Source organism: Schistocerca americana, chromosome 4 (genome assembly GCF_021461395.2).
Source record: "Schistocerca americana isolate TAMUIC-IGC-003095 chromosome 4, iqSchAmer2.1, whole genome shotgun sequence".
In the NCBI taxonomy this organism is placed as follows: Eukaryota; Metazoa; Arthropoda; class Insecta; order Orthoptera; family Acrididae; genus Schistocerca; species Schistocerca americana.
Genome location: NC_060122.1, coordinates 71,973,458 through 72,000,106, shown reverse-complemented (window position 1 = coordinate 72,000,106; position 26,649 = coordinate 71,973,458). Strand labels below are relative to the sequence as shown.

Here is a 26,649-nt window from a genome sequence, read left to right as displayed (position 1 = left end):
GCTCGGGTTCTGCCGCTCCCCGTCTGCTTTCAGCGACGGTGCCGTCCGGTCAGCGCCCTGGGGACCCATCTACTGGCTCGCCTCATCCCCAGGTGTTACCGACGATGCCTTCCATTTTGCCCCATGGCGACGCGCCGCCGCCGCAGCAGCAGCAGCCGCCGCCGCCGCTTGTTCTCCCGCCGGCGCCGCCCGCATTCGACGCTTCGCTGCAGCCGCCAAGCGCCTCCCAGGGTCACGCGCCGCCGATCGCTTCCCGTGACCAGCTGTCCTCCGCCATGGAACTCCCGCCCGCTCCGGACCACATGACGTCATCGCGCGTCGGCTACCCCGACGCAATGGAAATTGATCCTTCGCTCCCTCCTGTCTCTTTACGGGCGCATACACCGCATGTTGACGTGCACCCTGGACTAGTTTTGCAGGCGTTTCCTAGCTCCCCTCGGACCGAATGGCCGGGTGCGGGTGGCACAGCCTCGCCTGTTGTTAGGCTCCCCACCTCATCGCATACGTCAACATGTGGTCCTCCCCACGGCGGGCGGAAGCCTTATCTCACGACCGTTCGCCGATTTGCGGGGGAGGAATGTGGTGTCACCGCCAGACACCACACTTGCTAGGTGGTAGCTTAAATCGGCCGCGGTCCATGTAGTACATGTCGGACCCGCGTGTCGCCACTGTGATCGCAGACCTAGCGCCACCACCAAGGCAGGTCTCGTGATACGAGAGAGGACTCGACCCCAGTTGTACGAGAACCAAGCTACCGCCCAGTTGTACGCGAACCTAGCTATCGCCCAGTTGTACGAAGCCTTCTCTCTCATTAGCCGAGAGACTTAATAGCCATCAGCTAAGTTAATGGCTACGAACTAGCAAGGAGCCATTTGTATCAGTGCCTATAGCTTACGAGTAATCAAGAGAGATGTATTCCAAGGAATTATTAAAAGTTAAGTAAAAAGCATCTACATACTTTTCTTCTTATTCATTCATAAGTTTTTATGTTCCAGACTTCACGCCCGTATGCTTATTGCTGTGCGTGCACTATCGGCTACAGCTTTAGTCTAGCATTCCTTTTCAGCAATCCACATCACGGTGTCGGTCCAGCTACCGACACTACAGAAACAACATATCACCAATCACTTAACTTCTAATAAACTGCGATTTGTGGAGAAGGCCTGGCGCAGCACGCCCAAATCGCTCTCCCGAACCGTCCGCTGCCAGCCGCTTCAATGGACGCAGGAAGGCGCGCCGATCTCCCGTCTCACGGCGTCGCAGCTCGCACCGGCCAGACTGATGTCGTGGGTTTACTCCTGTTGCTCTCGTGTCGGCTGCGAAGTCACTACCCCTCGCTATACGCCGCGGCCCACTGGACTCACATGGCGACCTCACATGCGCCGACGTTCAAGACGGACAAGTCATCTTGTGTCTCAGTGCGCGACCGACCGACCGGTCGATCCAACCGCCAATGACCATTGCCTGAGCAAACGAGCAGACTGGCGGCCTAACGCGCAGAGTCAAATGCAGGAACTAAACCCCGACCGAGCGACCACTCGCTGAGTTCTCTTACTGGCGGAGTGGTAAGACTCTCATTTTGCCGGCCTTAAAGGTTGATCCGAACGAAAGACATACTAGCACTCCGGACGAAAGACAGACACTAGCTCCCTCACAACTGCTGACGAGAGACAGACTGGGAAGCTGGGGACGAGAGACTGACTCATACTGACCCCAGACTAACCCCTGCCCGAGCTCATAGCATGTGAAGAGGCAACCTTTCCCATTTCCCACCAGAGGGAGACACCAAAGCTGCGACTGCCACAGCGGCGCCACCGCCAGAAACGTAGGGCGACTGCTTCACACTACGCGCTGTGGAGCGCTCTTCAAAACAGCAATTTCCACCAAGGCTCAATCGAGTGTACCGACCCTTCGCCTTAATTGGAATCTACATCTTCTTCTGCACTGATACTCTGCACGTCACCGTACGGCACGTGGCGCTGGGTACGACTACTAATCATTTCCTCTCCTGCAAACAGAGCGAGGGAAAAACAACTGTATGTATGCCTCCGTATGAGCTCTAATTACTCGTATGTTACCCTTCGTGGTCCTTAACCGCGATGTATGTTAGCGGTTGTAGAATCGCTCGGCAGTCAGCTTCAAATGCCGGTTCTCTAAATTTTCTCAATAGTGTTCCTCAAAGATAACGTCGCCTTCCCTTCAGGGATTTCCATTTTAGTTCCTGAAGCATCTCCGTAACACTATGTGTTGTTCTGACCTGCCGGTAACAGGTCTAGCATCCAGCCTCTGAATTGCTTCGATGTCTTCCTTATATACGACCTGGTACGGATTCCGAACGATCGAGGAGAAGTGAAGAATAGGTTTCACCAGAGCCCTATATGCTGTCTCCTTTACAGGTGAACCACACTTTTCTAAAATTTTCCGAATGAACCGAACTCGACCATTCGCGTTCCCTGCCACAGTTTTCACATACTCGTTCCACCTCATATCGCTTTACAATGTTATGCCCAGATATTTAAACGACTTGACTGTGTCAAGCAGGACACAACTCATACTGTATCCGAACATTACAGATTTGATATTCATACTCATCCGCATTAACTTACATTTTTCTACATGTATGGCTAGCACACCAACTGGAAAATTTGTCTAAGTCGTTTTGTATCTTCCTAGGGTCATCAACTTCGATACTTTACCATACACCATGGCATCATCAACACGCAACCGCAGATTGTTGCCCACCCTGTCCGCCATATCATTTATGTATATGGAAACAGGTGTCGTATTACTCTTCCATGGTACAACTCCGGACGACACCCTTGTCTCTGGTGAACAAAATGGTTCTGAGCACTATGGGACTTAACATCTGAGGTCATCAGTCCCCTAGACTTAGAGCTACTTAAAACTAACTAACCTAAGGACATCACATACATCCATGCCCGAGGCAGGATTCTAACCTGCTCCTAGAACCGCTCGGCCACCCTGGCCGGCTCTGGTGAACACTTGCCATTGAGGACAACATACTGAGTTCTATTATTTAAGAAATCTTCGATCCACTCACCTATCTGTGAACTTGTTTCGTAAGCTTAATGACAAACTCTGCTGGGGACATTTTCAACGAGGTGTCTGAATATCTGTTGACAAATGGGAGCTCATCTTTCCACAAGAGATCAAACCGAAAAAGATAGTGATCTTGGATGCTAATCTTGGATGCTAGAGTATGGAGCGATTCGATGTTCTAGTCCAGAGCAAGGGTGCTACGTTATTTTCTGGTCGGGTCTCTGGGCAGGCCAATCTGTTTTACGGAAGTCTTTGTCCACAATCCATTGCCTTACAGATGATGCTTTAAACAGGGTGAATTCTGACGCAGTCACCTTCTCAGAACTCTTCCTCTACTCAGCAAAACACGCAGTGCTGTAAGATCTGTACATATCTCTCCGCCCTTTGCACTTTATCAACCTTAGTAAGGCGACAACTCATTAAACAAAGGAAACACCCCCATATCGTAACACTACTGCCTCCGTGACTCATCTTGCGCACTGCATTCGAGGGCAGGTAATTTTTTTCTGGTACCCACTGAACCAAATCCTTCTATAGGACTGGCGCAGGGTTAGCGTGATTCACCATTCCAAATCACTCGTTTCCACTCGTCCACTGTCCACTGGCGTTGCTTTTTACACGACATCATGCGTCACGTGGCACCGACCACAAAAATGTGTAGCTTATGAGGGGCTGTTCGAACTGTTTTTGCCTTACATATTAGTTACGGTGCTACTAGAACTTTCTAAGCCACGAGTGATTCCTGCCGCTGATTTCATACTGTTTTGTACAACCAACCTCCACAATTTATGGCCACTGCTGTCCGTTCGTACATGCGTTCTGCATTCGGGAGGATGACGGTTCAAATCCGCGTTCGGCCATCCTAATTTTGGATTCCCGTGATTTCCCTAAATCGCTTCAGGGAAATGCCTGGAACGTTCCTTTGAAAGGGTATGACCGACTTCCTTCCCCATCCTTCCCTAATCCAATAAAGTGTAGTTCTTCCGCAAATTGCTACAGACTTTAGTGAGGGGCCTTCAACAAGTGTCCGCGTGCGAATCATTCAACGAAACATAATCGATATCGGCTTTCGGAACCGAAGGCTCACCCATTTACCCTTGATGACTGCACGACACAAAGTTTTACGCCTCACCTGGTCCCGTCAACACCGATAATGGGCTGCTGATGACTGAAAACACGTTGCCTGGTCGGACGAGTCTCGTTTAAAATTGTATTGAGCGGATGGACGTTTACGGATACGGAGACAGCCTCATGAATCCATGGACCCTGTGTGTCAGCAGGAGACTGTTCAAGCTGGAGGAGGTTCTGCAGTGGTATGGGGCATGTGCAGTTGGAGTGATATGAGACCCCTGATACATATAACAACTCTGACAGGTGACACGTGCGTAAGCATCCTGTCTGATCACCTTCATCCATTCATGTCCATTGTGCATTCCGAACGACTTGCGACATCCCACGCGTCCAGAATTGCTAGAGAGTGGCTCCAGTAACACTCTTCTGAGTTTAAACAATCCGTGCTTGAGTAGCAGAACGTCTGAGGGTCTTAGTTGTAATTTACTACATCAGGAAAGGATATGAAATTATAACGGTTCCATCTCACTGGCCTCGTCATGCAGTGGCACTTTTTCCAAGCACCAGATCCGACACAAGAGTCCACTTGCTGCGCCGAGCTGATAGGGGCACAGGAAACGCCCGAGTACAAATTCTGTGTAGGGATCATAATTACTCGCGAAACAAACACAGCTGAAAGTTTAGGGTAATTGAAGCAGAAAAGTTCTAGTTAACGTCCATAAAAAAGACGTTGGCTCTGAGCACTATGCGACTGAACTTCTGAGGTCATCAGTCACCTAGAACTTAGAACTAATTAATCCTAACTAACCTAAGGACACCACACACATCCATGCCCGAGGCAGGATTCGAACCTGCGACAGTAGTGGTCGCTCGGTTCCAGACTGTAGTGCCTAGAACTGCACGGCCCCTCCGGCCGGCCCTTAACTTTCGCAAGTTTGCCAACGTAGTAGGCCTGTGTGCATAATGGGGCAGAGACATATTTTGCTCCTGACGCAAGACGATAACTAACGTGCCAAATGTTGCAATATGGATACGTCAGCGTAAAGCTGATGATACTGCTTGAATTTTTGTCCCAGTTTTTCAGTGCAAACTAAAATAATGCTTTAATTGTAGAATTGGCATTTTCCATTACTAAATGAGAATAATAACAGATAGTTTCCTTTTATTTCATTTTTTCCACTTAATTTAATACATAGTACATTTTAACTGGGACTTGAGCAGTACATTAGGTCTAGCATTTTCTGCTTTCAGAAAAATACTTTAAAGATATCAGGAATCACGTTAAATGTAGATGAATTGTTTCTTCTTTTATCATTTAGCACGGGAATAAGAACAAATAATTATTTATGTTACAGCTGAATATATATTTAGTAGCCAGATAAAAGAAGAAACAACCATTTCCCCGTTCACTAGCTTTAGTTTTAATTTTGAATGTCTCACGAAGACCCTAAGGATAAACAACCAATATCTGTGAGCGGGGGAGGAGCGGGTAGTGCTAAATAATATGTCACTTGTGTGGAAAAATGTTCTAGAAGCGGCCATGTCCATCACACAATTAGCATGTTGACCTTGAGTTAGTCACTTTGATGTAAGGCTTTATGGAATTACATGGAAGTGGCTAGGCTTTTTCTCATTAACAATGAAGTCGCTAGTTTATAGAGATTCCAGCTACTTCTCTTATAAACGTATGTTGCCAGAGAAGATAGGAAACTGACTTATGCTATCTTGCCTAATCCTGTATACACCTGTCATGTAAACACGATAATTGACCTATCAGTCTCATCAGTCGTAATTCAATCCTTCATCTCTTTCTAACTGAACAATACTTGTTATTAACATATCACAAGGTATATTTAGGCTTTCCTAAACTCTTAACTTAATATACTTTGTTGACAGACGACCGACCTCTTTTACTCACGCCCTAATGCAGTGCCATTATAATTATCATTGTGTGCTTGACGCGAACAACTTCGCTGGGAAGTTATTCCTTTACACTGATGATGACACAGGAAACGATTTGTGTCTCCTTAATGTATCAGTCGTGTATTACTGTAAAATGATGGTCTGTATACGTGATAGTAGTGCAGTACTGAGAGGGTCTCTCATGCTATTTTGGAGTATACCTGATGATAAATTTAGCTACTGTTAGTAAATGAATGTAAGCGGTTTGGCGCCCAGGCAAGAGATTAGCCCCCTCTAGCTTTCACTGGAGCGCCCAGTCAGGGTTCTAACATTTTCTTTTAGCTCAACTTTCCACGAGTGCCTCATCACGGTTGTAGCGTCTTCCTAGTTGCCTCATCACAGTTTGAGAGTCATAAATCAGCTGTTATTGCTGTTCTCAGCACAGTTGTAATCTGTAGAAAGTATAGTAATGCTTCTAAGAAAGGGCCCAGAAGTGCTACAGGTGCTATGCCAATGCCCAGAAGCCGTCAACGCTTTTTGTACACGAATACACACTGTCGACTCATATTAATGTGCCCATGTGTGAAAACCATTAATAACCTCGTTTTGCAGCGAGGAACACTGCGAGACGTGCAGGAAGAGAGTCAGTCACATTCTGAAAGGTGCCCACACAGGTGTGGAGCCACGCAGAGTCCAGGGTCATGGCCAACTGAGATAGGTTTCTCGGTTGAGGATCGTTGGCGCAGACAGCCCTATCGAGGAGATCCTACAGATACACGTTTGGGTTTAAATCCGGAGACTTTGCGGCCAGGGGAGTACGGTACACGCATTGTGGTGCTCTTCGTACACTGGGGGCTGTGTGTTACGTACCGACCCTGTATCAGGCAGCTGGGGCCAAAATTTCATAATTGCGAGACCTCGTTCACTTTGTATTCCTTGCGGGAGTGTCAACAACCGCGAAACGAAACGGCAGCGTTTCATCACGTTAACAGATCAGGCGGAAAGCAGGACATCAGCGCTTTGCGCCAACTGTGCACCTAGCATCAGCAGAAGCTTAGTGAAGCAATACGACTGAGAAGTATCAGGTCACCTTGTTACGTGATGTAAGAAGCAGCATCAAATGGTTCAAATGGCTCGGAGCACTATGCGACTTAACTTCTGAGGTCATTAGTCGCCTAGAACTTAGAACTAGTTAAACCTAACCAACCTAAGGACATCACACACATCCATGCCCGAGGCAGGATTCGAACCTGCGACCGTAGCGGTCGCTCAGTTCCAGACTGTAGCGCCTAAAACCGCACGGCCACTGCAGCAGGCGAAGCTGCATCGCTAGCGCAAGAAGGCGTACTGAATATTGTTACGGACCAGAATGTTGGTATAACAAATGTGTTAAGCAAATTGGGCGCCATATGAATCGCTGATACATTCGTATTCGGAAATCCTATGCTGTCATTACAAGTGACGCTGGGTCAACACCAGCCGATATTTCACGCTATAAATACTCCAGCATTTGAGTTCAGAAAGGATCGATGACGTACAGGACGCGCGCACTCGATTCCCTGACATGGTATTGACGCTGGGTATAAGTCTGTTGTAGAGTTCCTGCTCACACTCAACACCGCCAATAGCCGCCAGAGAGATGTCTTCCTGTTCGTAAGCACCATGAGCCGTCGTGGCTCGTGTTCGTGCCATTTCTTACTTTACAACTTGTTTTTACCGTACTGTCACCTTGTTATGTTAATTTTCAGTTACTGATGTCACTGAGTTGCTGCCTTGCCTGCCCGTGAGCGGCAGCAGCAGCGCTTATCGATACAGGCCCTGCCCTATTATCTTTGCTGGACTACTATTACTTCCCGGTCGCCGTGCGTTGTGAGTTAGTTCGGACCTGGCAGTGTTGGAGTTAGGTTTAAGTAGTTATACGTCTAGGGGACTCATGATCTCAGATGTTATGTCTCATATTGCTCAGAGCCACTTGAACCATTTCATTCGGTCGGTTGGTGTGGATCAGACAGGAAATCTCCGCGCGGCGCTGTGGCCCGGGCCCGCTGACGGTCTCTACGCAGTGTCGGAGTGTGTTGGAGCTGTTCCTATTGCTACGGGGTTCGTGGCTCACCGGCCCAGGACATGAAAGTTGAGTAGTGGTTTAATTACCGAAGCCAGTCTGTTCAGAGTGTGCCGTTGGTTTTCATGGAGTGCGCAGCGGAGTTTCCTGGCTTGTGGCCGTTAGCGTTCCGGTTACCACTCCTGGCCGCTGACATAAAATTCAGACAGTGTCCATTCCTCACCATGTTATCGCGGTCCAACTCGTGTGTGTAGTTTTGACAGCTTATGCATACTTGGTTGTGGGCGGCTACGCGTTTTAAGTTTTGGATTTGGAGTTCCTTATGTACTGGTCGGGTGGAAAGCAAGTCGTCCTGCCGGTGGGTCCGTTGACTGTCTCTTGGTTGGGTTGCCGGTGGATCAGATATAGGTGGGCCGACTACCTGTCTCCCCTAAGCGAACGTTAATACTTCAAGTGCAGTCCGACCCCCGGCAACTTCTGAGCGCCAATGGCTGTATTGCCTTTTCTTATTGGAGTTTGATTGTGTATTTTAATGGCTCATAGCCGGTGGTTTGAATTTGTGTGGTTTTAGTTGGGTTTCAAATAATGGGCCTCCAGCCGTTTTAAAACTGAAAGTTCCTTTCTTGTCAAGTCTTACATTGTTTGGGCCTTCAGCCTCATTTAAAATATTTTTCTTTGATAAAGCTTTGATCCTTCTGCCTTTTGAAAATTCATTGTAGTTGTGTTTTTCAATCTTGGGCCTTCAGCCATCTTAAAATTAAAATTCCTCGCTTCCTAAGTCTTAGATTGTTTGGGCCTTCAGCTTCATTTATCATTGGGCTTTCTGCCTTTTGAAAATTTATTGTGGTTGTATTTTTCAATCATGGGCCTTCACCCTCTTAAAATTAAAATTCCTTACTTGTTAAATGTTAGATTTTTTGGGCCTTCAGCCTCAAAAAAAATTATTGTAAGGATAAAGCCTTGGACTTTCTGCCTTGTAAAAATTTATTGTAGTTGTGTTCTGTATCATGGGCCTTCAGCTGATTTAAGGTAAAATTCCTTATTGTTAAGTCTTAGATTGTTTGGGTCTTCAGCCTCATCTGAAATATTATTTAAGTATAAAATCTTGCGCTTTCTGCCTTTTGAAAATTTATTGTAGTTGTGTTTTAAATCATGGACCTTCAGCAGGTTAAAAAATTAAAGAGGATGTGCCCTTAAGCCATAAGGTTGTGTGACATATTCAGTCGATAGTTAAGCTTGGAAATGTGCGCTGTAATGTCTGGGCAACTAAATAAAGTTATATGTGTTCGAGTGTAACTGACAGCCGTTCCTTTTTGGCCCCTTTCCACAATTCCAACTAGCTGTTCTGTCCTACGGCTTTTAGCAGGGCGTCTCACAGCAGTCGCGAGTTGTGCGCCGCTGACAGCTTCCAACGCAGATGCGAAGGACTGCGCGACTTGGGCCAGGACACCAGTGATCCTGACACCTCAGCGGAGCCACGGCGTCTAGCTGCACGGCAGTCCGGGGTCGGCGCACTTCTCGACCACACGATAACCGGCATCGCGGTTCAGAGGGCAGTTAAGGGAGGGGGTCGAGAACCTCCTAGGCCGACGTGTGTATGCCACATATGCATGCCCCACCTTCATCGAGTGCGGAGGGTGGAGACGCAGCATCCATTCCAGAGTAGCTGCCAGGCGCTCGCGGCGCACCCGGACAAGCAGCGGCAGAGGACCGCCTTACCATCACTAAGGGGTGATGTATTTGCAGAAATAAATGGTTAAAACTCACTCTTCTTTTACTGCGCCCACCGGCGTACACAGGTTACAAACACATCCTCTTCCCTGAGGAACCAGCAAGTGGCTAACTGGGAGAGTGCCTCCTGACACACCATCCTTAAGTCACGCTTCCCAATAGGCATGTGTGACAAGTTGCATTGTTCTGCTGGTAGACGCCATCGTGCCGAGGAAAAACAAACTGCATGTAGGGGTGGACATGGTTGCAGGGATGGATGCGTACTTGTGTTGATCCACTGTGTTCACTCAGAGAACGCCTCAGAAACATTCCCCAGACCATAACGCTCCCACATCCGGCCTGGGCCCTTCCGACGACTCTTGCAGGGTGATTGGTTTCAGACGATTTACGTTGCGCACGCCAACTGCCATCTGTCCGGTGGAGCATAAATGGTGGTTGCGACTCAGTGGACGTGCAGATGAAGTACTGTCGTGCAAATTCGTCGCAGATGGGCAGCAGTCAACACAGTTGCAAGAACCACGCGCCTGCTGCAGAGGACCATAGCATGCAACGTTCCCCAAACGATCGGTGAGGAGACTCGGTCGGTAGCCCTGTGGTTCATATCGTCGGTCAGTTACTCAACAGGTGCCCATCTGTTCGCCCCTAGACATCTCCGCAACCGTCGTTCACTTCTGTCAGTGCCATTTTGCCATGCATGATATACACTACCGCCCATTAAAATTGCTACACCAAACAGAAATGCAGATGATAAACGGGTATTCATTGGACAAATATATTATACTAGAACTGACATGTGATTACATTTTCACGCAGTTTGTGTGCATAGATCCTGAGAAATCAGTACGCAGAACAACCACCTCTGGCCGTAATAATGGCCTTGATACGCCTGGGCATTGAGTCAAACAGAGCTGGGATGACGTCTGAGGTACAGCTGCCCATGCAACTTCAACACGATACCACAGTTCATCAGGAGTAGTGACTGGAGTATTGTGACGAGCCAGTTGCTCGGCCACCATTGAGCAGACGTTTTCAATTGGTGAGAGATCTGGAGAATGTGCTGGCCAAGGCAGCAGTCGAACATTTTCTGTATGCCGAAAGGCCCGTACAGAACCTGCAACATGCGGTCGTGCCTTATACTGCTGAAATGTAGGGTTTCGCAGGGATCGAATGTAGGGTAGAGCCACGGGTCGTAACAACACTGTAATGTAACGTGCACTGTTCAAAGTGCCGTCAATGCGAACTAGAGGTGACCGAGACGTGTAACCAATGGCACCCCATACCATCACGCCGGGTAATACGCCAGTATGGAGATGACGAATACACGCTTTCAACGTTCGTTGACCCCGATGTCGCCAAACACGGATGCGACCATCACGATGCTGTAAACAGAACCTGGATTCATTCGAAAAAATGTTTTGCCATTCGTGCATCCGGGTTCGTCGTTGAGTACACCGTCGCAGGCGCTCCTGTCTGTGATGCAGCGTCAGGGTAACCGCAGCCATGGTCTCCTAGCTGATAGTCCAAGCTGCTGCAAACGTCGTCGAACTGTTCGTGCAGATGGTTGTCGTCTTGCAAACGTCCCCATCTGTTGACTCAGGGATCGAGACGTGTCTGCACGATCCGTTACAGCCATGTGGATGAGTTGCCTGTCATCTCGACTGCTAGTGATACGAGGCCGTTGGGATCCAGCAAGGCGTTCCGTATTACCCTCCTGAACCCACCGATTCCATATTCTGCTAACAGTCATTGGATACCGACCAACGCGAGCAGTAATGTCGCGATCCGATAAACCTCAATCACGATAGGCTACAATCCGACCTTTATCAAAGCTGGAAACGTGATGGTACGCATTTCTCCTCCTTACACGAGGCATCACAACAACGTTTCACCAGGCAACGCCGGTCAACTGCTGTTTCTGTATGAGAAATCGGTTGGTAACTTTGCTCTGAAAAGCTAATCATTTACATATCACAGCATCTTCTTCCGGTCGGTTAAATTTCGCGTCTGTAGCACGTCATCTTCGTGGTGTAGCAATTTTAAAGGCCAGTAGTTTATATCCACCACGAGGTACGTGTACAGTTCACAAAGTTAGCCATTTCGAAATGTTTCCTCTCGGGGACCAAAAACACAATGGACTTCAGACAAACAAATCGCCTCGTTTCCGCCTACACAACGACTGCGCTGTTGTCCGCCCCCCCCCCACCCCTTCTCCCATCCGACACGCTTTATACACCTTCCATCGCTACTGCTGCCAACGGCCGTCTGTGAGTAGTTTTTGCACGTTGAGTCATAGGCGGTAATCACGTTAATGTGACTGGATATTGTATAACATGCGTGTAGAGTAATAGGGACGATGTAAGGTTATGTTTCTTTGCTGCCTAGGTAACATCTAATGAACTATAGGAAGAAAAAAGGTTCACATGTGAAGTGGAAGTAAGTAAGGATTTTGAACTACCGACTGGCGTCATTCATGAAATGAACAAAACGAGAATTTAAAGACAATTAATGGTAAACAACACAAGCACAAGGCACTGTCGCCATACGTTCACTACATGTAATTGTGGGTAAGCGTTATTCTTGTTTAAAAGTGTTCCTCACATAATTTTTGCTGTGTCAAGGGAATCTGTGTCAATACGTTATAACAAGTTCGAAGCAGCCTCTTTTTTAACTTACTGAGAAAGCTCAATATATCTGTAAATTAAGTTATTAAATTATACTCCTCCCAAGCCTCTTAACGAAGTTTTAAAAAGAGAAAGCTTACAACACAGCGACGATTTGTGGGTTTCTGTACCTCGCAGTCGAAACACTGCTCCTTTGCGCCAGGATTTTCTGGCTTACAGCAGCCGATCCGCTCGTAATCGCATTAAACTTGGGCTGCTGCAATGAAACCTACCAGGCGAATAAGGCTTTTTAAACACTCGCTTAACTTGTCCTGGACTAGCTGCAAGCAGATGTGATCAATGGGGATGAAAGCTCTAACTTCATACGTCTTCCATGCCAGTAGCTGATCTGTTGCTCCTTACAGATAAGAAATTAATGCAATCAACTCCGTTTTACTGGAAGGCTGGTATGAAGCAAGAATCGAACAGAATGTAAAATTATTTTTTCCTGCGATAAAAACAAACGGAGTGCGTCTTTTGAATTCGTAAACTCTCTTAGAAATTTAAATGTAGGCCTACGTCTAATGTTATTCACAGACATCCATTCTCGAGGCAGGATTCGAACCTGCGTCCGTAGCGGTTCCAGACTGTAGCGCCTAGAACCGCTCGGCCACCCCGGCCGTGTGTTCCCTCTCTAATGATCTAGATGTCGACAGGACATTAAACACAATCGTCCTTCCTTTAAATTACATTTCACAGTCCCAAATGTACTGTCACCAAAACATGAAGTCAATGTTCTGTGCAAAGTCCACAAACGTGTGCCCTTCAAGGCCGTTTGTCAAAAAGCAGTTGGTCGCCAACAGTTCCTGCCCAGACACTGATGTCCATCCGTTGCTGCTGCCACGTGCCTATAGCGTGTACTGGTTTCGGTCTTAATTCCATGTAGAACCTGTTATTCCAGACATGTTGCAAGAACATCACGAGATCCCCAAACGCATTCATCGTTACGAAAAGATCCACGCTGATACAGACACCGAAAACTGGTTGCTAAGGTTTTTTGAGCTGGGTGGAGCCATCTATCAGACAGCGCCGTAAATCTGTGCGACATCCCGACCTTTTACAAGTGCCTGACCGTAGATGAAAATCATCTAGGCCTGCTCGTGGAGTGAGAAAATACCTTAGCGCTTAACTGAGCTGAAATCATGCGAACTTCAACAAAGAAAATTATAATGGAACTCATCAGTGTCATCTACGTTGATAGATATACAATAATTAGTTTGTAAATTAATTTAAACAAAAAATTTTAAATAATGAATTAATACCTTGGCTTTATTGCAGAGTCATCGTTCGTTTATGGGCACGTATTCATACACACCTTTTCGTCACCTCTTCAAGTAAGTCTTCCAAATGAATGTTTACCCTAGATAAGCTGCACAGCTTAAACAATTTCGTACTTCCCTTCCCTAATCACACTCATTGTATCAAGGACCATCATTTCGAAAATTATTCTTTTCTTCTTTTTTCCATCCGGATGAATGTTAATTCCATAAAGCTGTCACGAACTTCAGTACGAAATTTTTGTATAGTTTATTGGATGTCAAGCTACCTCATCGAACAACCTACATATGTCCTAGACTTGAAGGGAATATATTATGATGATACACTATAAAGTGTCTGTATGTGGAAGAGTGGTTGTAGTTCTCGTAATATTTACCACAGTTCTGAGCACATGGGTGGAGGAGTTCTCTTTGGGCTACCAGAGTTGATGTTGTTACGGGGAGATGACATCACGTTATTGAGTTGCTTGCTTCCGTTCCGAAAAGCGTTTTTGACGTCAGCTTCTGCTGTTCACAGTGATAGTATGGGGCTTACGTTCATGATACTGCTTCCTCTATCTCTGGTTATGCAGAATGAGCTAATGCATTCGCTAATGCTTGCAGTGCAAATAATAGAGCTGCATCCTTATGGAAGATATTTCATTTCGCAAGTTACAACGTAGAAATTCAATCTATGGCTAGGAAAACATTGTTTGGGCAGTTACTTTACGGTTACCATGCAAGAAGTTGTCCCTTCAGACTTCATCCATTTCAGTGTTCCTAATGTTGGAATAAGGTTTTAGAAAACGGTTTGCCGTGTTAATACCTTCCTTTTTCCTGCTTATGTTCATGTGATTTTTACAGACAACGTATAAAACTGGCTCGCAGCCTTCATTCAGAATGTATCTGAATGTGTATTTTCTGAGCTACAAAGTACTTTAGACTGAAATAGCATCTTTACCTTGAAATGTCACATTACCATTTGACAACTAAAAACCTAATAGGGATTGTCCTAACTGTGCTTTTGGCAAAACAATCGCGATTCTTTGCAGATCAAGGAGCTACAAAGAAGGGTATTGTGGCAAAGCAGAGCAGATATTCATTATCATTGTTGAACATGTACGAGGTGATAATAGGGCTAATGCGACAAAAACATCTTTGGCATGTTTTGGGAACAGTGAACATACATGCATTTCTATACTCATTCAGAGTATAACGTACCCTCTCTCTGTTATTGTTTTTGTTTTTTTGTTATTGTAGTTGTAGAGATATGAAATTATTGTAGCGGTTTGCTTAGTCAGCCGTACTTCGGAATTTTTTGACATTAAATGTAGCCTGAAACTTGCGTAATAAATACTTCGCGTGAAGTGCGATTTGCGGCATAAACAAAAATTAACTGCGGAGATACAATCCACAGAATATTAACAGAAAAGCTTTAGAACAATGCGCACGACTGACTAGACACATTCAGAGGGTACGTACATTCTCGTACGAGTGGTTGCAATCTGATGAGAAAGATCTATCTTAAATTTTTTAGTGTAAAATAATTACGTCGTAATACACTCGGAGATTTCGAACGTACAATCAGGGTAGAGGCACGTACTTTCTATCATTCCCCGTGGCCTGGGTAAAAGAATTGCAATTATTTAAATTTAAGAATATTTCTTTTTCAATCGGACTCCTATTTTTATACGAAAAGGAAGATTGCAGGTTCTGAATGTCTCGGCAAAAACACATCGAAATTAATCTTAGCGGCCACCAAAGGAAAGTAGTGAGCACAATCACGTACCTCTATTGTTGGGCAGCGCCGTCGTAAAGATCGTCGCCTCCATCTAAAATTCGCCTTCTCGAATTAACAGAATAATTTGTACTCCATTGGTATGGGATTTAGGCTTGATCTTGACAGAAATTATAAAACACGTTTTACATCATTTAACACACACATAGACGTGAAACTATACAGTACGTCTTTACGCCAGCACATCAAAACAAAAAGTTAGTTAATACTAGAAGTAATAAAAGAATATGGAAATTAGTTCTTTGTCTCTCAATGATAAAAAAGTGTTTTAGAGTATTCCTGTGGTATGACAGTCGAACAAATTTTCTTCTTGTGTCTTTGAGATTAAATTACAACATTTTTTAGTTCCTTTTCATCGCCCCCTTGGACGAATTGTCCGAAGAAATGTCAATTTTCTGGGCAATGAGCCCAAACACTTAACACTATTTGTTATACACACGTAATGGGACTGTATTGTCAGTGTCTTTCTTCCCATATCTTCATTCTACAAACATGGTTTTGATGCCAGTTCTGACACAAGGCAATTAGGACAAAACATATACATTAGGATATACAGAACACACGTAAAACACACAAACTTACATACTATACACACAAAATCTTTACATTGTCTTTACATCGTATTTCACATAACATCATCACATCTGGATAGTTATACACAGAATTGTTACATACTCCTTTTATCTTCTTTCTCTTCTTTTCTTTCTTTTTTTATGTCGTACAGTATACACAAAATTATTTTTATTATCTCTTTGTACATTGTATTATTCAAGTGTATTACATTGTTTTATACATAGTATATTCCCGTATAAACAGCCTTCTCGTTCGCATGTTGACAATAAAATTCATTTTTCATAAGTCTTTGTCTCTTTAGTAAAAAAAAACATTTACAGGAAAGTCACATATTTATTGGAGTGTACGGATCTAGGGTGTGGGGCTAGCAGAGGTGTCTGGGGCATCAAGAGGCGTTAGTTCTTTCTTACAGTTGCTTGTGCTTTCCACTGCTTAGTGACATCCTTTTCGCATTTTATTATTGTCTCGTTGTGGGTAATATAAACATGTAACAAATAAAAATTAACATGGATTAGTACATAATACTAATATATAATGCACTCCTGGAAATTGAAATAAGAACACCGTGAATTCATTGTCCCAGGAAGGGGAAACTTTATTGACACATTCCTGGGGTCAGATACATCACATGATCACACTGACAGAACCACAGGCACATAGACACAGGCAACAGAGCATGCACAATGTCGGCACTAGTACAGTGTATATCCACCTTTCGCAGCAATGCAGGCTGCTATTCTCCCATGGAGACGATCGTAGAGATGCTGGATGTAGTTCTGTGGAACGGCTTGCCATGCCATTTCCACCTGGCGCCTCAGTTGGACCAGCGTTCGTGCTGGACGTGCAGACCGCGTGAGACGACGCTTCATCCAGTCCCAAACATGCTCAATGGGGGACAGATCCGGAGATCTTGCTGGCCAGGGTAGTTGACTTACACCTTCTAGAGCACGTTGGGTGGCACGGGATACATGCGGACGTGCATTGTCCTGTTGGAACAGCAAGTTCCCTTGCCGGTCTAGGAATGGTAGAACGATGGGTTCGATGACGGTTTGGATGTACCGTGCACTATTCAGTGTCCCCTCGACGATCACCAGTGGTGTACGGCCAGTGTAGGAGATCGCTCCCCACACCATGATGCCGGGTGTTGGCCCTGTGTGCCTCGGTCGTATGCAGTCCTGATTGTGGCGCTCACCTGCACGACGCCAAACACGCATACGACCATCATTGGCACCAAGGCAGAAGCGACTCTCATCTCTGAAGACGACACGTCTTCATTCGTCCCTCCATTCACGCCTGTCGCGACACCACTGGAGGCCGGCTGCACGATGTTGGGGCGTGAGCAGAAGACGGCCTAACGGTGTGCGGGACCGTAGCCCAGCTTCATGGAGAGGGTTGCGAATGGTCCTCGCCGATACCCCAGGAGCAACAGTGTCCCTAATTTGCTGGGAAGTGGCGGTGCGGTCCCCTACGGCACTGCGTAGGATCCTACGGTCTTGGCGTGCATCCGTGCGTCGCTGCGGTCCGGTCCCAGGTCGACGGCCACGTGCACCTTCCGCCGGCCACTGGCGACAACATCGATGTACTGTGGAGACCTCACGCCCCACGTGTTGAGCAATTCGGCGGTACGTCCTCCCGGCCTCCCGCATGCCCACTATACTCCCTCGCACAAAGTCCGTCAACTGCACATACGGTTCACGTCCACGCTGTCGCGGCATGCTACCAGTGTTAAAGACTGCGATGGAGCTCCGTATGCCACGGCAAACTGGCTGACACTGACGGCGGCGGTGCACAAATGCTGCGCAGCTAGCGCCATTCGACGGCCAACACCGCGGTTCCTGGTGTGTCCGCTGTGCCGTGAGTGTGATCATTGCTTGTACAGCCCTCTCGCAGTGTCCGGAGCAAGTATGGTGGGTCTGACACACCGGTGTCAATGTGTCCTTTTTCCATTTCTAGGAGTGTATATACACTAAATAAAGTCTGACTGACTACCACAGCTCATGATGCACGCCCCACGTTACCTTTGAACAACGCCTATATATATATATACAACCTAACGTTACCGCTGGATATATTTCGTAAACCACATCAAATACTGACGAACCGATTCCACAGACCGAACGTGAGGAGAGGGGCTAGTGTAATTGTTTAATACAAACCATAAAAAAAATGCACGGAAGTGTTTTTTTAATACAAACCTACGTTTTTTTAAATGGAACCACGTTATTTTTGTTAGCATGTGGGCGTAATGTGCTGTTCCAGTCTCTTCTGTACCTAAGGTCCATCATCGTTCCCTTTGGATCCCTACATAATTCGGTGCTCTCTGATACACACGATCGAACAGCGGAGGAGTGGTACTCAAGCGTCAACTTTAGGTTACAATATCTCCGGATGTAATTAACATTTTACAATGCAGCAAACGGCACTGATTACGTATTTGTTTATATGTTCAGATGTGCCAACAAAAGTAACGGGGTTCCATTTAAAAAAAACGTAGGTTTGTGTAAAAAAACATACTTCCGTACATTTTTTATGGTTTGTATTAACCAATTACACTAGCCGCTCTCCTCACGTTCGGTCGGTGGAATCGATTCGTCAGTATTTGATGTGGTTTACGAAATATATCCGGCGGTAATGTTAGGTGACTGACCCTATATATATATATATATATATATATATATATATATATATATATATATATATATATATATATATATATAGGGTCAGTCACCTAACATTACCGCCGGATATATATATATATATATATATATATATATATAGGGTCAGTCACCTAACATTACCGCCGGATATATTTCGTAAACCACATCAAATACTGACGAATCGATTCCACCGACCGAACGTGAGGAGAGCGGCTAGTGTAATTGGTTAATACAAACCATAAAAAATGTACGGAAGTATGTTTTTTTACACAAACCTACGTTTTTTTAAATGGAACCCCGTTACTTTTGTTGGCACATCTGATCATATAAACAAATACGTAATCAGTGCCGTTTGTTGCATTGTAAAATGTTAATTACATCCGGAGATATTGTAACCTAAAGTTGACGCTTGAGTACCACTCCTCCTATATATATATATATATATAGGGGTTGTTCAAAGGTAACGTGGGGCGTGCATCATGAGCTGTGGTAGTCAGACTTTATTTAGTGTGTCAGAAAAATGGTTTTCTACATGCCTTGGCACTATGTTGGGTGTCCATTTAAACGTAGATGTTGCTTTGCATTTAAATTCTCCTCCTATGTTACGCCGTTAGCCATTATTGGCTATGCTAACTATCGTCTCGGCACATGAGAGCGTATTTGTCAGGGTTGCATCGCTAGCAAAGTCGGCTGTACAACTGGGGCGATTGCTAGTAAGTCTCTCTAGACCTGCCGTGTGGCGGCGCTCGGTCTGCAATCACTGGCAGTGGCGACACGCGGCCGTTAGCCAATAATGCGTCAGATGCGCATAACTGCAGACGCAACAGTCAGATTGATGCCGCGCTGAGCGCCGTTTGGAGCCCAGCAGTTGCGTGGGCCCACCGCCGTAAAGCGGTGCTGCGCGTCCCGGTCCATACTTTTCAGTGTCTCGTGCAGTGTTCGCAGGGTTTGCGAAAAAAAAACCGCACTTGTTTCAACTTGCCGTACACCTTGGCTGTGGGAAGGGACCACTGGGTGACTGGGTGCCTTCTAAGTTTACTGCACAAAAGGCAAGTACTGCACTTCACTATTTGGCTTGCAACGGCACACTGGCCTATATAGTGCACAAACACTCGTACCGTAACAGGCTTCCTCGATTCACCTCGAAGAAAAAAGGTTTGTGATATGAAACGTATTTTTACTTGTCTATTTGCGTATAGCTCACAAGTCACTGACACTAAATAACTCATTGTCACTGGGCAAATATACACTGTCCTGTTCATTATTGTCGTGTGCGTACTGTAAGACCTTCGGTACACACACCATCAGATTATTTGACTTGTCGCTCTAGTGAAGTAGGCGAGTGTCAGCAATATATTTCGTGGTCTTATCGTTCTGCCGTTGGGTCAGACGATACAAATGCCGCTTCCACGCTTAGAGTAGCAGATTGACGGTGACCAACTTTAAACAGAACTTGATTAATTTTCACACACATTTATTAAAATAATAACAAGCATAAAAATAACTTAACTTGGTTCTGGATGCTATTTACAATTGACAATCTGAAGTTCCTTTGGTCTTGGTACATTAATCTTATTCTCACATATATCTGATAGTTGACAAAGTGTCTATATATTTCTCTTCATGGCTAAGTACAGGAATATGATAATCTTATTAGGCGCAGACTGAAACTTGACTACAAACTAATGCAGACTGACTAATCGGAAGTCTGTACACTCGTTATAATACCTTGCGCGTTGAGGTATCACTGCGCAAGTGTGATCCGCGAGGAGAAAAGGTTCTACGGTAGCAGCAATCTCATTGGCTGCGTTACATATTAATACACGGATCTGCGGAAGCAGAATTTGGTCCGTCTCTAAGACAGCGCCATCTCGTAGTGTGGAAACGAACGAGCGCTGCACCTGTGCTGTTGTGCTTAGCGGGGCGCGCTCTAGTGGGAAATTTATGTACGCACTGACTATGCAGAACTGTGTACACAACAATTACCCAGTTCGTTCAGAAACAAAACTGTAGCTCATGATGTGGTGTCACCGCCAGACACCACACTTGCTAGGTGGTAGCCTTTAAATAGGCCGTGGTCCATTAGTATACGCCGGACCCGCGTGTCGCCACTGCCAGTGATTGCAGACCGAGCGCCGCCACACGGCAGGTCTAGAGAGACTTACTAGCAATCGCCCCAGTTGTACAGCCGACTTTGCTAGCGATGCAACCCTGACAAATACGCTCTCATGTGCCGAGACGATAGTTAGCATAGCCTTCAGCTACGTCATTTGCTACGACCTAGCAAGGCGCCATTGCATTTGATATTATTTTATATTGTGGCTATAACATGTACCGTCAAGAGAGATGTTCTACAATTGTGGATTAAAGTTATGTATTACATCAACTACGTACTTTATTTGCTACTATTAATTCCTTTAACTGTTCCAGACCTCACGCCAATCTGAGTGAGCTTCACTCGTGCCTTTCGGCTTCCTCTCATTGTGACTTGGCTGTCTTGCCAAGTCACAACACATGATACCACTAGCTTGTCTTTTATGATAAATGTCCACGTTCGTTATTTTTTCCTGTGCATATATACGGAACTATGTTGGCGAACTTTTTTGCTCACAACATTTTATTACATAAATTGGTAGGTGATTGTGTTCTCAGAGAGTACGTGCCTCTAATACTACATTTCGCGGTCGCGACACTGCCTGACATCTCATAGAGCATAGGAGAACACGCTTGAGAAAAACAGCGCTATCTAAGTTTATGTCGCACTACTGAAGCAGTTATGTATTGAAGTGACAACACTAGGACATGGACGCATATAAGTGTTTTTTAGAAGTTGTCTCCAAATGTGGCAAAATCTGTTCATTTTCTACCCACGAGTTACTATTTGTGGGGGAGGGGGGGGGGAGGAGGTTTTTTTTTCATCCTTTCGTCACCCAAGTTTGTAACAACGCATGGTACACACATCATAAATAAACAAATAATAAAAAAATAAGAAAATACATACATAAATAAATCATTACATTTAAATTGCTAGGTAGTACAAACAACAGATTAATAACTAAGCTTGGCTGCTGTGCGCTACTGCCTCTATCATTCATTTCCTTTAGGCCTTTGTCCCACATCAGCCTTGTTACAATACATTTGGCGATGTTGATGTCAGGGGGTGGCCGGATGCCCTTCTTGTCACAGCCCTTATCTCCTGGGATGGAACATCATTCATTTCCTTTAGGCCTTTGTCCCACTTCAGCGCGGTATCAGCCTTGTTACAATACATTTGGCGATGGTTCCTGTCACAGCCCTTATCTCCTAGGATGGAACATCATTCATTTCCTTTAGGCCTTTGTCCCACTTCAGCGCGGTGTCAGCTTTGTTACATTACATTTGGCGAAAAGTCTGTGCTTGTGTATATGGTGTTTCTTTGTGTTCATGTTTGTGTTACTTTTTCCTTCCATCAAATATCTTCTGCTCAGATTGGACAAAATATTATAAACATAGCAAAAAAAAATAAGTGTACTGCATCCCTCTAAAGTCAGCATACATCCTTAGTGTTTTCATACTGAAAAAATAGATTATTAAAATCCTCTGGCGTTACTTTGTGTCAAGTAGTGTATTTCTTAGTGATCTTAGTAATGATTTATTACGTCAATCATTAGTCATAGTGACATTAATGGAACTTAGTGGCTTTTCTCCGCCGACTGAAGTCTCGCAGTATCTCGCCGAGCGCCACCTGTAAATAATTGTTTGTTTCGGCGTTACCTCATTTTTTTTGGCTAGTTGGTTTACTGTAACTTACCTTGTACATATTCCTTTATTTTGTTATAAGAGACGGTACTATGTTTGCCTCAGTGAACATTCACTAATCGTATCTCAAAATCGTACTTGCATTCAAACATGTATATAAAGTTGAAAAAAAAATAAATCTGTATGACAGTAAGATCACACAAGTTGTTATTCATGAATCCTATCTTTAGGTGCACTTTCCTTAGATTATGTTACTGTGCGTATGATATATAGTACGCTAAACTTTCATTAACAGCTACAAATCATTTTTATCGTTGTAGCATCCAAAAATGCGATACATTTATAGATAAAACCTCGTGGTGTGGATACGTCAAAAACACACAATACTTTCTCAGCAACCTATAGTGTACTTGCGTCGCACATTTATCCTTTGTACCTTAGGGAGTCCAATATATTTCTGTAACTTACCCTGTACCTTATTGCTTTGATACACAAATGGCATAAAAAATAACTTACATCTATATTGTTCCGAGGTCTATGCTAATTGTTCGCTCCAGATACCTCCGTATATAAACTTAAAACTAAAACACCACTGTGACCAAACAAAAACATTCCGTCAAAACTTACAAGTACACTTCGTGTTAAACATCGCTAGTCACCAACTGACGCCTATGTCCTAGCTTACCTGTGTCTTGCGCCCACGTTCACTGACAAATGTAAACAATAATAGTGAAAAGTTCTTATTCACTTAGCTGAATAAGATGTGCTTTCTTTATCCTAATCGTGTTCGTTCTGTTTTTCACAGTAACTTATTTTATACGTGTGCATTAATAGGTATGGCGTGTGATACTTAATTATAGTAGAATTTTCTTAAGTCTCTGTGTGCGTACAGTCCTTTGATCTTACCATTGTGAGGCTATGCAGGTAAATAACACCCGCCGTGCGGAATATGTGCAATTAGGTACGGACCAGTATATTTTATTTGCCACTCAGCGATTTTCTTAGCTAACAAGGAAGATTTCAAATGAGTTTTGAGTAACACCTTTTCTCTGATTGTAAATCTGGTAACACCATGTAGCTGTTTATCATAATGCTTCTTTCGGCGTTGGGCTTGTTGTGTGATAGAGAATAATACTTGCCTTATTTTTTTCATTTAGGTCTACAGGTTGTCTAGGAACAGACGGGATAGTGTTTACCCTTTCATTATTCTCTTTCTTACTGCATATCAGATCAGACGGTGTAACTGCAGTATCGTGTACTGGGAGATTGTTTACCACCTGTTCAAAAACGTTTAAATATTCAATCCACTTAGATTGCTTGTTGGCTACAAATGTCCTCATAAACCTGTTCAATCACGGAATATTCTTTCGATTGGATTGGATTGCGGGCTATAGCTGGATATCAATATTTGTTTAATCTGTTGTTCTTTCAGAAATTGTTTCCAAGTATGGCATGTAAAATTGGTTGCGTTATCTGATAAGATCGCCTGTGGTTTCCCAACAGACGGAAAGTAGTCGTTTAGCAAACGTCTGATAATAGGCTTAGCTGCAATTGTTTTCGTGGCATGCAATTTCACATACTTTGAAAATACATCATATACTCCAATGACATATTTTACACCTCCCCTGGCAGAGGGTAAAGGACCCATAGCATCTATGCATACTAGCTCTAGCGGGTTTTTTGGTAAAATAGGATGCAACTCTGTCTCGCAGTTCAGATTGACAGGCTTAAACTTCTGACAAATAATACAAGTTTTTAATATTTGCGTCGAAGCATATTGGGAAAGTAGCAGTACATATATAATTTCTTACAGCGCTTGCGGGCGCCGTAGTGCCCCCAAGCGTAGTGAGTATGCCAAATTAAACTTTTCTCGAATGCTTCGGGTACACAAACGCACCATGTATCGCTGTCCATGTTTCTCCTGTAGAATAATACATCCTTATGTAACCTGTAATGCTGTTTTATAGGCAAAGGGGGGTTATTGCTTAACTGGGATCTGACTTTCCTCCAGCGGTCATCTTCTTCCTGTAATTTGGCCATATTATTGCGCATATCCAAAAAATATTTCCTAAATTTAGTGTCCTTGATGAGCATAACTTTAAATTCTGTGTTCTCTTCTACCAATTCTTCGAACTCAGGTAATCCTTATAGTAATCTTGACAGTGCGTCGGCGATTACCTTATCTTTGCCATTCACATATATAATTTCAAAATCATAAGACTGCAAAAATAACGTCCACCGCGCAAGGCGATTGTGTAGCAACCTACAAGTGAGCAAAAAGCTTAATGCCTGATGGTCACTGTAGACTCGTACATGCTTGCCAAACAGATAATAGTTGAACTTCTTAAAGGCCCACACAATAGAAAGGGCTTCCAATTCTGTTGTAGAATACCTGCGCTCGCATTCTGATAGAGTACGGCTAGCAAAACTAATTATCTTAAAATTGTCGGAGCTAGCGCCTTCGTCCAGCTGAAGTAGACAGGCTCCTAGTCCCGAAAATGAAGCATCCGCCGCTATACAAAAATCTTTGCTCATGTCAGGATGTTATAGGATGTTAGAATTAACCAAAGCGTGTTTTATTTTATCAAAATTGGCCTGGCATTGAGGCGTCCAGATCCACTGTTTTTCCTTCTTTAATAGGCCCCGTAATGCGTGGCTATTGAGCAACTGGTTCGGTACGAACCGGCGAAAGAAAGAGCACAAACCCACAAATGCCTTTAGCTGTCGTTTTGTGCATGGAGCGGGAAAGTTTTTTATGGTTAACAGTTTTTCTGGATCGGGTCTTATCCCTGCAGGTGAAATTATGTGACCGAGAAATTTTATGTTTTTGCTCACAGATTTGGATTTCTTAAGGTTAGCTGTGACACCAGCCGCTGAAAACCTCTGTAGCATACTTTCCAAACGCTCTATATGTTCATCCCACGTAGGTGTTGCTATTAATACGTCATCTATATAAACTGTGAGTTTGTCGAGCGCAGTTATGAAAACGCCGGCACTCACGTTCAATCCGAACGGCAGAACACAATACTGATGGGACCTACCTGCAAATATGAATGCTGTATACATCCTAATATCAGGTGATAGTGCGATTTGCCAGTACGAACTACGAAGGTCCACACTAGTTAAATACTGCACCCCATGAAAACGCTGCAGCTGTTCTTTCAGGTTTTCAGGTCGGGTGGTTACTGGAACTATAATCTTATTAATCTCCCTGGCGCTGGCGTCGAGAACGAGTCTCACCGAATTGTCGGCTTTCTTGACCGCTAGTAGCGGACTGCAATAAGGCGATAATGAAGTCTCTATGATATTCCACAAGAGCATTCTCTTCATTTCTTGATCCACGGCCTCTCTTTGTGACCAAGGTATAGAATAGGTGTTCTTACAGAATGTGTCGTGGGGCCGGACATCCAAGCTGTACTGATACGTCCTAATGACTTGGGGCCTTTTATCAAACACACGAGCATAGCGTAACAATACACTTCTAAGATCACCCTTCTGTTGTTGTAAGATTTCCGAGCATTTAGTTATTTTCTGTTCAATCTCATGCTGCTCTACCTGCTGACACCACAGTTCAATTGAGTCGCTACATCCTGAAGTATTGACCTTTAGGATTTGGATGTGTATAGTTCGACAAGATTTGTCGTTCCTACTCTTCACTTTTATTAAATCCACACAACAATTCTTCCCGTTAATATACAAATGACACTTTCCAGATTCCAAGTCAATTTTAGCACACTTTTCCCTTAAGAAATCCATGCCGCGAATGCACCGTTCTCTCAACCCTTCTACTACTTGAAAAATTGACTGAAAAACCATGTCTTCAATCTGCACTTCGACCATGGTTTGCATTTTAATTAGCTTGGATTTACCGCCTATGGCTCCTAATATCCTACAATTTTGTATTGGATAGGTTGGTAAAGTTGTGTGAATGTTAATCTCTTTAAATAGTGCCTTGGACATCACACGAATTTTCGCACCAGTATCCACAAGGATATGCGTAGGTACTTTTCCTACTACGGCCTATAAACTAGCTTGTACTATACCATCACCTTCACATGGCTGTGGTTCTTCCTCCTTGGTCAACAAATCACGCATGTCCGTTTCATCTTGGTACCTGAGCAATTTACTATCATGACAGTAT

At 44.5% G+C, this 26,649-nt stretch overlaps 1 protein-coding gene across 1 annotated transcript in view; it reads left to right on the top strand.

Moving 5' to 3' along the window:
- Positions 1–9,705: 9,705 nt before the first annotated feature.
- Positions 9,706–26,649, top strand: part of LOC124613266 (predicted GPI-anchored protein 58) — a 158,968-nt gene continuing 142,024 nt past the window's right edge. Inside the window, exon 1 of the mRNA XM_047141958.1 lies at positions 9,706–9,850. Coding sequence (XP_046997914.1) covers positions 9,706–9,850 — 145 coding nt within the window. The remainder of the gene's footprint in view (positions 9,851–26,649) is intronic.